The sequence below is a fragment of the Monodelphis domestica genome, chromosome 1, assembly GCF_027887165.1.
Source record: "Monodelphis domestica isolate mMonDom1 chromosome 1, mMonDom1.pri, whole genome shotgun sequence".
In the NCBI taxonomy this organism is placed as follows: Eukaryota; Metazoa; Chordata; class Mammalia; order Didelphimorphia; family Didelphidae; genus Monodelphis; species Monodelphis domestica.
Genome location: NC_077227.1, coordinates 24,306,686 through 24,323,383, shown reverse-complemented (window position 1 = coordinate 24,323,383; position 16,698 = coordinate 24,306,686). Strand labels below are relative to the sequence as shown.

Sequence of the window (16,698 nt, the reverse complement as noted above, 5' to 3'; positions counted from 1 at the left end):
TACTGCCTACCTCATAGGACTTGGTAGGAAAGCTCTCTGTAGATTATTACTCAGATGTTCTGATCATTTTATCTTCTCTACTTCTATCTAGTTATATATATGTTTTACCAGAAATTTAGAGGCAGAAAAGACCTCAGAGATGTGTTTATCCAGTTTAGTATCTTAACCTGAATCTCTCCCCCCCCCCCCCCCCCCCCCCCCCCCCCCAATCACATGGCCAGCAAGAAATAACCCACCTTACTTTTGACGACGGCCAACTTCCAAAGGTCAACCATTCTCTAAAAATCTTTAAAATCTGTCACTTGGTACTGTTTACTCTGGTTTTGTCTCCTAATTCCTTCTCCACAAGACAACCCTCCAACACTTGGAGACAACTATCTTCTCTCAGCCTTTTGGACTGGCATTTCATTCTGGTTGGCACTGCCTATTCCTCCCTAACATTATGGGCCTAGATCTGAACCCATTAATCTAGATGTGGTCTTACCTGAGGGTGTCTCTGTGTGTGTGTGTAATCTAGATGTGGTCTGACCTGAGGGTGTCTCTGTGTGTGTATGTAATCTAGATGTGGTCTGACCCAAGGGGGGGAGGGAGGGAGAGAGACCTGAGGTGTGTGTGTGTGTGTGTGTTGTGTGTGTGAGAGAGAGAGAGAGAGAGAGAGAGAGAGAGAGAGAGAGAGAGAGAGAGAGAGAGAGAGAGAGAGAGAGAGGGAGGGAGGGAGGGAGGGAGGGAGGGAGGGAGGGAGGGAAGGGAGGGAGGAGAGTCTGACCTGAGGGGGGGGTGTGTAATCTAGATGTGGTCTGAAGAGGGGGGGGAGGGAGAGAGGGAGAGGGGAGTGGTAAGGGCTAGGCAATGGGGGTCAAATGACTTGCCCAGGGTCACACAGCTAGGAAGTGGCTGAGGCCAGATTTGAACCTAGGACCTCTGTCTCTAGGCCTGGTTCTCAATCCACTGTAATCTAGATGTGGTCTGACGCGCGTGCGTGCGTGTGTGTGTGTGTGTGTGTGTGTGTGTGTGTGTGTGTGTGTGAGATCTAGATGTGGTCTGACCTGAGGGGAGTGTGTGTATTTATATATATATTTATATTTTATATTTTTATATATATAATAGGACTACTGCCACCCTAGGCCTGGATTCTTCTCTGATGTAGATAATTCCATTAGCTTTTTGAGTGCTCTGTCATAATCCTGATTTAAGATTGAGTTTGCAGGCAGCTAAATGCCACTACCCCTTTCTTTTTCCAAAGAACTACTATCTAGACACACTCATCTTGTATTTGTCAAGTTAGTGGGGTTTTTAAACCTAAATTCCATGTCATTAGATTCAACCCAACCAGCCAGTCTGTGGAGGCCTTTCTAGATGGGTCTTCCATCCAGCATGCTAGCTGTCCCTCCTCACTTATGATATCATTAACAGATTAAATGAGCATGCCATCAGTTCTATTTAAGTTTTCATTAAAAACGTTCAACAGTACTAGGCCAAGCAAAGATGCTTTTAAAGTTCAAGTAGATACTCCCAAGGTGCTACTTGTTCATTTTTGGTCATAGTCCGGGTTCATTTGGTTTAGAATACGCTTCATTCTTTGCACCTCATGCATGAGATGAGGCATGCCAATGTTTAATATTTAGAAAAAGAAGCCATCACACTCCCCTTGGACAGCCAACCCTATGAGATGAAGAAAGATGTTAGTCTGCCATAGTACATCCTTGCTGACACCATTCAGACTCTGCAATTCTTTTCTAACATTTGTAAATCACTTAATGAATCTGATTCCTAATTAAAATCAAGTGAATGGGTCCATTTGTCTCACTAACATTAAGAAGTTTCTGAAAATTGAAAATGTCAGTAGTAAAGCAGTATTGTATTTCTAAGTTGAAGATCTTTAATTTGAATGATAAAAGAGGAAAATACCACCTACTTTATGCAAACCCCCATCTAAAGTCTTTAAATAGTATTGTAAGTGTTTGATTCACCCCCTCCCCCAAGATAGACAGGTCCAAGTGGCTCCTTGCCATGAGTTAGAGGCAGCAGTGGAGAGCAAGAAATGAGAGGAAATCCAGGCACCAAGCCTAGAAATGATACAACTGGGGCCTATTTTAAATGGGCCACCCTGCAGTTTAAACACAGTGCTTGCTATGTTATGATGCTTATTTTTTCCAGAAGTCCACTGTCACCTATAACAGCAGATGGACAGATAAGGATAGAGAAAATTCATGAATGGCTTTAGACAAGACAATTAGGCTCATGTGAAAAAGACAACCCCTCCAGTTTCTACAGGATAAAACCCCTCAGGATTTATAATATAGTTGATAATATTCTCCATAATGAATGAGTTTTGAAATCATAAGATTCAAGAAATGTAAGTTATATTTAATGGGAAGTATCTGATAAATTTCAGCAGTAACATTGAAACATTTGTTTTGTTTTTTATACAAAGGCACTTTTAATGAACTTGCCTGTACTTATTGTAAGAAACAAAATGGTTCCGTATTGATTAGAAGTCAAAATGGCGGACTTGATAAGGGGATGTCTTTAGGTATTTCAAACTGTTAATTCCTCCTATCCCCCATTAAATACTAAAAAATGGAACATTAATGAAACAGTTCCTTTGTTTCCAAGTTATTTGGAATTTTTTCATTGTTAACAATAGTCTTGATAAGACTAAACTTTCCAAAGCTATCATTTTGTCATATCTTGCTCCCACTGATTTCAGATGGATCACATGTAACTTTTTTACACATACATAACACTAATCTATGTAGGGGGTTTATTTTGTTAATTTCTTTTTCCTCGTTTTTTAAATGCCCTCCTCCCATTTGCCTAGCTAAAACCCTAGACGAGTTCATATAATATTAGGACTGAAACACATAGTTTTTGGAATTCTAATTCTCTCCTGGCTCTTCAGAAATGCTCTTTGCTTTTAGAACAGGGCAGAAAATTTTTTTCTTTATATTATCTAGATATATTGACATGTAAACCAGATTTTTCTATATGAAGAAGCATTTTAAATTTTAGAATTACTATAGATATTGAGGGCTATTTCAATTAATGTTCATTTAAGTTAATTCTGCAGCATGAATATTTATTTAACAATGCCGAGATCCAATTCTAAGAGATTTCGAATTACTCAAATTTCCCATTTTCTGTTGAGTTCATAAGTCCAGACTGAAATACATATCATTCATTCATTGTTCAAAATGTGACTCGTTGTTACTGTGTCAACTATGTGGGACTATAAAAATGTATAAGAATTATGTCCATGTCCCGAGGCTTCTTGGTTCCATTAGTATCTAGCATAGAAATATTAGACACAGCACAAGTAAAAGATAAAAATGTAGCTGGAGAGCATTTAACAAAATAGAAATACATTTATTTGAACATAGATGATGTTAAGGTGTGGCTTTCTAAGTCAAGGATGGGTCACTTAGATGTCTTTCCATGCTGTTAGTGACCCAGTTTTTGTTTGAATTGGACACTCTTGATCCAGAACCTTCATTGTCAGACCAGTAAGTTAAAGGTAGTACAATACTAAGATTTTAGTTTGGATCATTTGTTACCTTTAAATTGGCTCTTTTATCTTTACCTCTCTTGGCTACTTATCCCAGACCATCATAATCTGATTATGTTGGTAATTAAACTAGTCTTCACAATCTTGGTAATTAATGTTTTGTGTGACTTTTACAGCTGGCATTCCTCGTTCAGTATTAAAAGACTGGCGTAAAGTGAAAAAGTTGAAACAGACCGGGGAGTCCTTTTTACAGGATGATTCCTGCTGTGAGATAGGGCCCAATTTGCAGAAGTGCAGAGAATGCCGACTTATTCGAAATAAAAAAGGGGAAGAACCAACTCACTCACCAGTGTTTTGTAGATTTTACTACTTCCGACGGTAAGTGAAAAATAAATGGGGCATAAATCAAGCAATATCTCAGGGGAGGATGGAAGGAATCCTTGGGCTGTTATTATCATATCTGGGGGGGTTTCCTTCTTGGTAGTCTTTGTTTGACACAAAGTTCAGTTAAGTAGAATGAAACACATTGCGAAAGCAAAAAAAAAAAGACAATACTAAAATACTGAACTGACAAAGAGTTAAACATGGTACAGGAAATAGACTCTTTTCTTAGCAGTAGCTTCTTAAAAGACTTTTCTCCTGCAGTTGTTGATTAAATGAATTTACAACAAAATACTTTGTGGTAGAAGTCATGATGCTTTTACATTTGGGTGTAAGTATGTTAACCTCATGTAGTATCTGTAAATCTGAGTGGGCAAAAACTAATGTTGAGAGTGCATTCCAAAGAATTACAAATTTCTTTTTTTTCCCCTACATGTTGGCAGTTCCTGAGGTATACCTTGAAATTACAAATTCTATGGCTTTAAAAGTAACTAGTAATGGTCATTTTTATTGAAATACTATCCAGTAATTAATCATCTTTAACTTTTAAGATCTTTTCCCAAGACGTGAAGTAGAGACTAACCTGATTATCCAGAATGGTGTAGAGAGTGTCTGGCTCAAATGATTGTACTAGAATAGACACTTTCTAAATTCTCTCCATTGTCTGAGCAACTATTTGGTCTGTAGAAAACAAAATTCTAGGCAGTTCGGAGGGAAGGATTTAAAGGGAGACCTTAAAGATGGTTGGAGGGGGTGGCAAGGGACTGGGAGAATATGGGAAGTGGCAAAGAGAGGGAGTAAACAACTCTAATGGTCTGAACTGCACATTTCTCTTGAGTGTGGAGTTGGACTTAAAGCTGAAAAGAGCAGTGTAATGTGAAAGAACTGGGGGCGGGTGAGGAGGGACCACAAGGGAAAGCAGGATACGACAGGGCAAAGCTAATACTGAACATTGGTAAAAGATGCTTGGTATATCTTAATCCAGTGGGAATCATCTACTTATAAATTAATGATGGTTTTTCAGGTACCTATATGTGGTACAGAAACAGAAATAGGGGGTTAGGGAGGATGCCATCATAGGCACAGCTGGTGAAAATGAACCATAAACACTCAGAACAGTATCCACATGAATTTGGAATTAGAAATATCACATTTATTTTCAAAATAGTCACTCAAGTTTAAGACTTGTTCTTTTTTTCTCTCCAAACTGATTTTTATATAAGAGAATTATAATGAAACATGTATAGTGTACCTTCCTTTACCATCAAAATAATATAGTCCAATAGTAATCCATTAACCTGGACTACTAACTAAAGAAGAAGGCCACCCCAATATCTGTAACTATTTCAAATTTATGATCTAATCACAGTTGAGCCTGGACTCTTCACAACAACCTTTTTATTCTCTGACTGGTTTTCTGTGAAACTCCTCAAAGATGTTATTCCTAATTATATCTTTTTATCCTTAAAAATACTTTTGAATTAATTTCATCCAACAGCTGCAAGGGAAAACAGCATCTATTTCCTGTACCATGACCTAACTATTTGCCATTTCACTGCTCTGCCCAGACTGCTCTCTCCAAAAAGTCATCTCACTTGCTCAGTCTGATGTCCTTTTGTGAGCCTTTATCCTTCCTGACTTTTGCATAAGCAGAGTACTGGCCTTGATGTCAAGAAGACCTGAGTTTCCAGGCCCACACCAAATAAACTTGAACACTGGGCAAAGTTGCCCCCTGTTGGCCAAGACCCAGCAGACCAGAAGATTCCTTATAGTTCTGAATCTGATCCAGGGACTTTCTCCCACACCTGTATACTTGTTCTTCCAGCAGCCTTTGTGCTAGGGCTTTCTCTTTAGGTCTGCCTTTTTACCTGTCTTCCTAGATAGTGGAGAATAGTTTGAAATAACTGAAAAAAGCTGGAAGTCAGATCATGAAGGATCTTAAATGCTATGCACAGCCCTCTACATTTTGCCAGAGAGGCAACAGAAAATCATTGCAGCTTGCTTAGGGAAATGAGTCCCTTTGACTTAATCATCTTCCATGACTCCCCCAGAAACTGTGAGTGCCCTTCAAGATTCTGTTTTCAGGACCCAGTCACATGTCTATAACTCTTTTGGCTTCCTTGAATTCAGTTATCCCTTAGCAGATGACTCCCCAATCCAACCCTCTTGCCTCTCCTGAACACCAATTACCTATCCCCAACTAATTGTATGTTCCTTGTCCCTCTCAGATTCAGAATATCTGAAATGGAACTTCTTATTCTGCATTCTCACTCCCCACTCCTCTCTTTATTGAGTAGTTGCCCAATTTTCCAGCTTCCAAGTCAGTTCTGCTTCTGTAATATCTCCCATGTTGGTCCTCTTCTCTACACTCACATGGGAACCCCCCTTCCACTCCCCCACCCCCCAAACCTTCCTCATCTCTTGTCTATACCATGTGTATTCTGCTTGGGCTCCCTTCTTACCATCTATCTTCTACCAAAATTGATATGGCTAAAGCAAGGCCTGACCATGGCATTTCCCTGAGCAAACTCTAGTGACACCTTGGCTCTAGGATAAAATACAAACTTCTATATTCAACATTTTGCTATCTGACTTGAGGCTACTTTTCTAGACTCATGTCACACTCTTCTCCATCATGCATTCATTCTTAAGTGTTAATAATTCCAACTTGGAATTCTGACTCCCTCTTTAGGGGCTTTTGTCCAGATTGGCCCCTTATCCTGGAATATGCAGACCATCCTCAGTTTCTTGGATTAGATGCTATCACCTAGCAAAAGCCTTTCCTGGAGCTGTTTGTTTGGGCTCTTCTTTCCTTCCTCAATTTATCTCATATTGACTTGTAGGTGTGTAGTCTGTTACATCCTCTAGTAAACAGAAAGCTTCTTATAACAGCTATTGGGTTTTTGTTTATTTTTCATTTTCTTTGTATTGTTGTTGTCTTTTACATAGTAAGTGTTCAATAAATGTGTATTAACAAGAATTTAATTTCACCTGGATATTCTTGAATTAGTTCTAAAATGAATTATCTTCCTCTAAACCACATTTCACTAAGAATCTACTTTTTTAAATTATCGAGTTAGCATAGTTTTTATTCTGTCTTTGGGATAGATACAAGGGCAATTTGGTTTTCACCTTGTGTAGAGAAAAAGCACTTCTTGTAATGATCTACAATTGGTTCACACTTGCCATGTGTTCTTTGAAGTTGGAAGTCCCTTCCAACTTGTCAGTTGAAAGGTTCCATAGTAGTAGATTATTGTGAACTGAACTAGCCACATCATCCTTTCTTCCGAGCTTTTTTACTTACATGAAAGCTAATCCAAACTACTTGTTACTGTTTCCTTTTTCAACTAAATAACATTTTAAAATGTTAATAGATGTATTTTTTTATACCTGCGGTCTAATGTTTCATTATGATTTGTTTCAGATTGTCTTTCAGTAAGAATGGAGTGGTTAGAATAGATGGTTTCTCTTCTCCTGACCAGTATGATGACGAAGCTCTGAGTTTATGGACACATGAAAATTACGATGATGATGAACTAGACTTAGAGACTTCTAAATATATCTTGAATATTATTGGTGATAAGTTTTGTCAGTTAGTAACATCAGAGAAAACAGCTTTGTCCTGGGTGAAAAAGGATGGTAAGGATGCTTACTACTTTTTCAAAGTTGCATTGTGTTTTGTTTTGTTTTTAGGAGTTTACTTTTCCTGATTTGCTGCCTGCTGGGTCTAGAGATGTGCCCATAAAGCTTGCCACAATGCCCCTGCCTCATAGGAGCATATTTATATATTTCTAATATGTTCTATATATTCCTTAGGAGGTGAATGAGTGCCATAGACTACAAATTATTAAATAGTAAAATAATTTTGTTACAATATAGGCTTATTGTGCTTCTAGTATTAATCTATACAAATTTGCTAGTATAAATAAGCACTCTATTAAAAATAATTCTAGTGCCATCTCTCTATTCTCTTTAGCATTTCCTATTTATTCTATATAGAGCTTGCTTTGCGTATATTTGTTTGCTTTTGTGGTGTCTTCCTATTAAGGTCCTTGAAGGCAAGTATGGTATTTTGCCTCTTTTTCTATGCCCCATAATGTACAGAATCTGGCATAAAGTAGGTACTTGGAAAGTATATATTGATAGATTGAAGTGAGCAGTATTAATTGCAATATGCATACTTTTGTCTAATAGAGAAATGATTGTTTTGAGTAGGTTGGTGTTTTAAATCTGTGATGTGTGTAATGTCTAGCTAGGAGACATTTTGTTCCATCAGTCCTGCATTGTGCCACACAGATGCTGGCATTTTCATTTCTGTTCTTTGACTGTTTATTCTGTATTTCAGCCAAAATTGCCTGGAAGAGAGCAGTGAGAGGCGTCCGTGAGATGTGTGACGCGTGTGAAGCCACTCTGTTTAATATCCACTGGGTCTGCCAGAAATGTGGGTTTGTGGTCTGTTTAGACTGCTATAAAGCAAAGGAAAGGAAGAGCTCAAGAGGTCAGTTATAGCATGTGAACCAGCATACAGATTCTGAGCCTTTTTTGTGTCACAGTCAATTTGGTAATGCACATGGATTTCAGTCCCAGGTTTTTGAATGAATACAAATAGATAGCATTACAAAGGGAACCACTTAAATTGAAATAAAGATGTAATATTCTTTCCCATTCAAGTTCACGGAATCCCTGAAATCTGTCCAGACCCCAGCAGGATAAGAACCCTTGAACTTAGAGTATTATGCATTCATTAATTCTCATATGTTTTAGAATTGCTGACCAAGAAAGTCACATGTTTTTCTTACCATGTATACTGGACTATTAAATGTATGAAGATGAACTTTGAGCTAATTTTCCAAACTCTTTATTTTTTCTATCTATAACATGTTTCTCCATTGAGGAGAGTTGGGTTTTCCCCTTTTCAGAAATGCATTTATTATTAGGAGCTTGAAACTTCAAAATAAAATTCTATCTTTCTGCCCAGTTTGTACCAGGCTTCATTACTGGGGTAAGCCCTTTTCTCTGGCAAGTAGCAACATTTGAGTGACAGTCTGGTTAGTACATTTAGTTACAGAATTAATCTTCTGTCTCATCAGAATTCAGTAACAGAAAGGATGAACTGATCTTAATGACTACTGTCATTAATATCTTCCCTCCATACTTTCTTAATTTTAGTAGAATACTAAAATAAACCTTGAAATTTAGAGAAATCTCTGGGGAAATGAAACATCTAGTGCTAGCCTCACCAAAGTATATAGTGATTTAGAATGATCTTGTTTATTGACTTTATTAGAGATGACAAAAAAATAATGAAGGAAATTTGTATTTTAGCATACCTACTATGTTCACATTGAAATAAGGTAGGGAAACTTAATACATGTTTGTTGAAATAGGAAAAGATTGCCCAGGAAAACTTGAAATGGCTAGCATTGACCTTAAAATTTGGGGCAACAGATTTTGGAAATGAAGTTTAAAAAGATTATAGGGTCTGAATCTAGAGTTGGACAGGAACTGAGGCCATCCATTTCCAGCCTCACTTTACATCAGAGGAAACTGAGGTCCAGAGGGTTTAAGCAGTTAGTCCAAGATTACTGCTGGTGAGTGATAGGGTTGGCATTTGTGCCAGTAGGCATAGATTCTAGATCCACCTCTTTCCTGAGCTTTTCCTTACAACAAAGCTTGAGGGAAGGGCAGAAATGCCCACATGTTTGTCCTGAGCTATTTTCCAAAGTTAACCAGTCTCAATTGCAGAAGGGTAGTGGATGTAGCCATGTGGATTACCATGGGGAAAGGGCTTTGACCATTGAAAGTTTCATCTGCTTTTTATGTAATGGTTACCTTTTGTGGTAGAGTAGGAATGGGATATGTTCTTCCTGCACTTCACATGCATGATGGATATCTATTTGCTCTCTTAGTGGGTACTGAGGGGATGGAGGTAAAAAATCAGAACTCAAAATTATTTTTAAAAAAATAAATGTGAAAAGAAAAAGTAGCAACTGCCCAAATAATATCACAATTACCTTTTTTCTCACAACTGACTATATGAGGCTTTTTACTTTCACAGTGATTAATGGTTTTGTTTATTTCAATATATTTGTCAGTGCCATGGGCCTTCCCAATAAATAGAGTTGGTATGTCAGATTTTGGCTAAGGAGCCACTGAAAATTGTAGTCATAAGAATCTGAAATGTATTTGAAGTTACCATACACTTTTTTAAAAATTGTGTCTATTTATGCACCTTTTCCATATGGGTTTGATTGAGTTAGGAAAATAATTCATTAAATTACAGCAATAAGTTTTCTTTAAACAATCTAAACATAGTATAATACACAGTGTTGATCAGAATCATGCTAACAAAAATAATCTGCCTTTGGAAGAAATTTTTGTTGGATTCAATTGGGTTGACTGCAGGTACCCTAAATATTTTGCCTCCTCATATCTGTAACTTTTGGCACATGACCTGGATTGGTGAAAAAGTTGATGCCAAGTTGCATCTGTTCCCATGGCAGTTTGATTGGTCATTCAAAATCATGCCAATCTTTCTAGCAGCTCCCAAAGTAACTCCATTGACCTCCACTCAATTTAGGGAAGTCAGGCCAGGTGGAAAGCTCCCTGAGTGGAAACTTCATTGCCTCCGAAGTCAGTGGGGCCTACACTTGCATAATGCCTCTTTAACTTACTAGCTGCATGATTTTGTCAACTCCCTTTATCTCTGCAGGCCTCGGTCTCCTTATTTACAAAATAGCACTGAACTGGATTATTTCATTGTTCCCTTTTATTAACATTTGTGTTTCAGTAACTCATGAAAATAAGAAATGCATCTAAGATTTTCAGGAAGCTTGCATTAGTGTTTATGTAATATTTTGGATTCTTTTTTATGTTCATACCAACAAAAACTGTCACATAGCCATATTTGAAAGTAAAGGTAGAAATTGTGTTGTCTTATAGATAAAGAGCTCTATGCTTGGATGAAATGTGTCAAGGGACAACCTCATGATCACAAACACTTGATGCCAACTCAAATCATACCAGGCTCTGGTAAGGAAAAAAAATCCTGGTTAAACTGTTGTAAGCTGTTTTGAGTCACACATTAATTACCTATCAGTAAGACTGGCTCTGGTATACACAACCATAATATATAGTCAGTGTCCTAAGTAAAGTGAAAACAAGGTTTTTGATGAGCTTTGTGGAGTGATGATCATTTCCAACAAAAAGGATTATGGAAAGCTTCCTTTGTTCAACGGTCTGAGTCATTTATTATTGTTCCCATACATCAGGCCTAGGCAAGGGGCAGAGAAATTCAGTTTACCTGGACCAAAGAAGACATGGAGCATTATGGTAGAAAATAAGCCTTCTAGAGCAACTAGCATGGCAAGGTGTGGAGGGGGCTTGGACTTAGCAAAGAAACAGGGGATATGGGGATGGATCAGATCTTGGTGGAAAAGGAAGATTCATCTGAAAGTGATCTCAAGGCTAAATTGGAGGGAGAAGGGTAAATCATGAAGAGGAGGGATGGGGGCATCAGACTTTGAGAAGCCGGGGAAAGAGGCATAGATGGGGTACAGTGAAGGATTGTCATAGGAGCCACCTCTTAGGAAAGTGTCAGGAAGAGAGTAGATGGGATGGGGAGGGAAAGAGTTAGTAGAGCAGCCCTTGCAGGGTTAACATAAGTGACGATTCTTGTCTCTTGTTTATGCTTCGTTTCAAAGTTCTGACAGATCTTCTAGATGCAATGCACAATCTTAGAGAAAAATTTGACATTGAGTCTCATTGCCATTGTACTAACAAACAAAGCATACAAGTTGGGAAAATTCCTGCAATGAATGGAGTATCTCAAGTGAGTCAAACGTCTATTGTTCTTAAATAAAACTCATTTTAGTATGAGTCTGCTTTCATCATCTTAAACCCATATTTATGACACTTTTGTTGAATAAGATCAATTTTCTAAATTAAGTAAGAAAATATAACCTTGGGGCAGCTGTGTGGCTCAATTCACAGAGAGCCAGACCTGGAGATGAGTGTTCCTTCCCTAGGTTCAAATCTGGCCTCAGACATGTCCTAGTATAAAAATTAAAATTAAATCTCAATAATAAAATAATATATTTTAAAGGTTTATTAATGATCAATAGAAATCAAGGAATAAAGAGAATACAAAATAACGACCACATGCCCATGGCTGACTGTCCATTTCAAAATCCCCAGTCACCACCACCATGCTCACCAACAGGGCCAGAAAGAGGGTGAGACCCTCCACGTCCCCACCTGTCTACAGGAAGTAAAATATCCCCTGTCTACAGGAAGTAAATAAGGACAGAATGTCAGTGGGCTTCTGGGAAATGTAGGTCTTTTTTAGGGTAACACTTTCAATTATACACCAGCTGGGTGACCCTTGGTAAAGCCAATTCACCCCCATTGCCTAACCCTTACTGCCTTGGAACCAATACACAGGATTGATTCTAAAAAGGAAGGTATGGGTTTAAAGAACAAAGATTGAGAGGAGAGGCAGAAAAAAACGTGACCATTAATGTTTAACTTGTTTAATACTTAGAGATAGTTTTTATAACTATTAATTGTTCTGCCCTGTAGGTTTTGCAGAATGTTCTTAATCACAGTAATAAAATTTCTCTGTGCATGCCTGAGTCTCAGCAACAGAATTCCCCTCAAAAGTCTGAGACTAATGGTAATACCAGCCCAGGGAGTGATGTAAGCACAGACAGCAAGCTAACTCCTCCAGAATCCCAGTCTCCACTACACTGGCTAGCAGATCTTGCTGAACAAAAATCCAGAGAAGAAAAGAAAGGTAATTATACGTAAGCACATTGGGAGCAGGCAGGGGTGGGTGGTGGGGGTAGGGTGTTGACATTTACTGTCTAGAGTAAGCATTTGTCTTTTATTAGTGTGCTGTTTTGCATTTCAATATATTTCCTACTCATTTCTGCTCTTAAGTGCCTTCCTCTGGTGGCATTAACACCTGGTTCAAGACTCGTTTATAATTGAGTGTACTAGGAAGGGCTGCTGACAGATTAACAAAACCCAGGCTACGGATGTTTAACTGTGACATCTTGTTACAGGTACAAACTCCACCACATGCCTGAGATGTGGAGGAAAGGTTTTTCATGTTCTGTGTGACTGCACCCTTTTTGTGGGGTATTTTCAGGTTAATAAAAGCACAAGTGATCCCACGTTGTATAAAGAGTGTCAGTTTGAGTGATCCTTTTATATGCCCCATTAAAAAGCTTGCAAAATATTCAATTTCAGAAAACAAAGACTGTCCCCTTGGAAAACATATGAAAGAAGAAAGAGATTGCGATGGCACCGATTCTCCAAATGGCAAAACTTCACCTGCAGTGTCCCAGAATAACGAACAAGGATCCACCTTACGGGACTTACTGACCACCACGGCAGGCAAGCTACGTCTGGGCTCTACAGATGCCGGCATCGCTTTTGCTCCAGTGTATTCTACAGGAGCCCCAGTGAGTTTATTGCCAGATGACTTGGCATTTTTCAGGGCCTTAGAAATGGAAATGAAGTTGGACACATGTGTCTAAAGATTGAAGCAATGAAACTGCCCTCTTGGTGTTTCTATGGGCAGAAATAATCAGTAAAATGCAAAACTCTTAAAGATCACTTTTATTTTGTGTTTTGCATTGGTTTGTTTTAACTTGGTGAGAATGGAAACTGGTTTTTTGGTTGTTATTGTTGTTGTTTTAGAATCTTCCACTTATTCCTTTTTAATTATTTGTCCCAAAAGGGATGTAGTTAGTTGTAATGTTTATAGTTACCTCATTAACATTGAGCCCTAATTGTTCTAGATATATTTCAAAATATTTTCTCTCAAACTGAACATTTTAAAGAAAGTATATTGATGTACATATTTGCTTCTTTTTATTTTTTCTTTTAATGAAGAGTGGCAAAAGTGGAAGGACTGTGCCAAACATCCTTGATGACATCATTGCTTCAGTTGTAGAAAACAAGATTCCACCAAATAAAGCCTCAAAGACAGAAGAAGATGAAGAAGGAGGAGGAGGAGAAGGTGGAGGAGGTGAATGTGAACAAGGAAGACCTGAAGATGGCCAACAGACTGCCCTGGATGAGGGTGATCATTTGTCCGAGAATGTGCCCCACTCATGGATGTGCGAGAAACATGTCTTATGGTTGCAAGATCACAAGAATAATGACAACTGGAAGCTTTTCAAACAGTGCTGGAAACAAGGACAGGTAGGCATTTCCTAGCACAACAAGCATTAGCCCAGAAACTACTCTGGAAATACAGATAGGCTTGGATCCAGATGCCAGGCAGTCCAGACTATGCAGTTAGAAGAAACAAAGCTACCAAAACACCATTACAGCCTCCAGTCAGTGATCTCTGGCCAGGTTTAAGGAAGTGGGATTAGAAAATTCAATTCTTTGAATTTTAAAGCTAGTTCTGGCATCTGAGGCATCATGACATAATAGAAAGAGGACTGACTTTGGAGCCAGAGGGTGAAACTTTGAGTTGGGAGCTCCTGGGTTCACATGTGGCCTTTGATACTTTCTAACTGTGTGACCCTATGAAAGGCACTTAATGCCCATTGCCTGGCTCTTCTGCCTTGGAAGCAATACACAATTTTTATTCTAAGACAGAAGGTAAAATATTTAAAATAAAAGATTATGGGCAGTCTTGAGAAGTTACAGGTCCAGATAGTTTCTTATGATACACAGCCATGCGTCCTATGTCAGTCCATTGTCTGCCCAGCCATACAGCATTCTTACTTTAAGCATACTTCTGACATGACCCTCCCCTAGTCAGAAACTTACTGTGACTTTCCCCATTGCCAACAGGACATGGCTTAGACTCCGTGTTCTAGAGGTTTAGCACCCCTGTGCTCCCCCACTCCTTTTCCAAGCACTCCCCACCTTGACCTATGTATATGGCCTACTCCTTATGGCCGAACTACTTTCTATTCTTGGATACTCACTGTACTTCTTTCTGCCTGAAAACTTGTTCATTGATTAGTCTGTCTACTGCCTGCTTCCAGACCTCTCCATTTTGGGCACCATACTTTGTATTGTACTATCATGGTGCTCTTGTGTCATGACATTCATTCACAACATTGTCTTACTATTATTTGTGTCCCTGTCCTCTCATTTCCCCTGATGGATTATAAATTATTCTTGAAGGTCACGTTTTACCTGTCCTACTACCTAGCACCTTGGTGTTTTTTTGCATACACCATGTTTTTACTATTTTTTAAATCTATAAACATCTGTTTGAATCTTTGTATTGTTCAGCTCTTTTTAATACTTTTTGAAAATAGCAACTCAAACTATTTTAAGAATTCTTAGTACAAATTTTCCATCATTACTGTACATCCCCTTGCTTTTTTCTCTGGGCATCAACAACTGACATGAAGTATGAAGTGAAACCGGGTGGGAGTTAAAAAAAGGAAATCACTTGTGTAATTAGTTAATATTGTAGTTAATATTGTTGTTATCTGGTAATGAAACCCGATTATCTATTTATGGCAAAAATGCCTGTCTTGATTTTTTTGTGTAGATAGATGGACTCTTATTTTAACCCAAGGGAATGAACTCGAGCAGAATTCAGTTGAGTAATTCATTTCTAGGATTTAGTCTCTTTATATGTTAGTAGAGTTGAATGAGGAATTTTCCCTTTGTGACTTCTCCATGAGTTCTGTCGCTTTTTAGAGACTCTCATCTTAGCAGTGTTATGTTGGCAGTGCAGTTAACAATTTTAAAAGCTAAAAGCTCAATAGAGGCCAGCCTCGGAAGATTTTTGTGGGAGTGCTCTCTCTTCCCTACTTTTCATTTCTTGAATATTCCTAAAACAGGCTTTCAAGCTTCATGAGACCACAAAGATCAGCTCTATGGCTAGGGTATGAGCAATGACATTGCCATGCTGGGGTCTATTGAGAGGAAGATTGTGGAAGCGATTCTTTTGGCTATTCTCAGAAGGGGAAAAAACTAGATTTTGGTCCAGTGATTCTTAGCAAAAGAATGCCTGTTGCCACCTGCTTCTCTTCCTTGCTTTCCTCCCTCACAATACTTTGTATTTATTTTGTATAAACAGACAGTAGTTTCCAACAACAAAATTAAAGCTCATAAGAGAAGCAAAGACTGATATATTTTTGAGTGGGTCTCTAGTAGCTGGCACATTTCCTGGCACCTCAGTACTTTTAAATAAGTGTGTTTTGCTTGCTTACCTGACATTGAATTTTAATATTCCAGGCTACTAAGCCATTTTGTATCATTATACATACACCCTTAAGGAGGTGACAAGTTTTTATCCACTATCATGTATGTAAAGAGAAAGAAAATGCATATTTATTTATGAGGATTTTTCTTTGGTATTGAGACAAATATATATCCTTGCCTTCAGGTGAGGCATCAATGTTTTTAGAAAAGGGAAGAAATAAGCTACTGTTTCAATTTAGAATATTTTTTGGTATACATAGTTGTAAAATGCAGGTCAGAAATAGAGCAGTTGAAATTGGGATTTAACTGTAAATTGTGTGTTTGGGCTTGTTTTGAGTTCTCTTTAGTTCTAACTTTTTTCTCCCCCTTTTTGATAACCAGCCAGTAGTGGTTTCTGGTGTGCACAAGAAAATGAACATCAGCTTGTGGAAAGCAGAGTCAATCAGTCTTGACTTTGGAGACCACCAAGCAGATCTCCTGAACTGCAAGGACAGCATAATTTCAAATGCCAATGTTAAAGAATTCTGGGATGGTTTTGAAGACATTTCAAGTATGTGATTTCTTACTGTTATTTTGGTATTGTTAAGTAGAGCTTCAAAAGTGAAAAAAATAATTGCAATTTA

General features: G+C 38.2%; 1 protein-coding gene across 4 annotated transcripts in view; it reads left to right on the top strand.

The window, feature by feature from the left end:
* JMJD1C (jumonji domain containing 1C) overlaps positions 1-16,698 on the top strand; it is a 226,752-nt gene that overhangs the window by 189,352 nt on the left and 20,702 nt on the right. For all 4 annotated transcript variants that reach the window (XM_056796028.1, XM_056796005.1, XM_056796014.1 and 1 more), the window contains 9 exons: positions 3,682-3,883; positions 7,311-7,525; positions 8,232-8,384; positions 10,829-10,918; positions 11,590-11,717; positions 12,467-12,680; positions 13,139-13,353; positions 13,787-14,098; positions 16,457-16,625. In XM_056796028.1, coding sequence (XP_056652006.1) covers positions 3,682-3,883; positions 7,311-7,525; positions 8,232-8,384; positions 10,829-10,918; positions 11,590-11,717; positions 12,467-12,680; positions 13,139-13,353; positions 13,787-14,098; positions 16,457-16,625 — 1,698 coding nt within the window. The remainder of the gene's footprint in view (positions 1-3,681; positions 3,884-7,310; positions 7,526-8,231; positions 8,385-10,828; positions 10,919-11,589; positions 11,718-12,466; positions 12,681-13,138; positions 13,354-13,786; positions 14,099-16,456; positions 16,626-16,698) is intronic.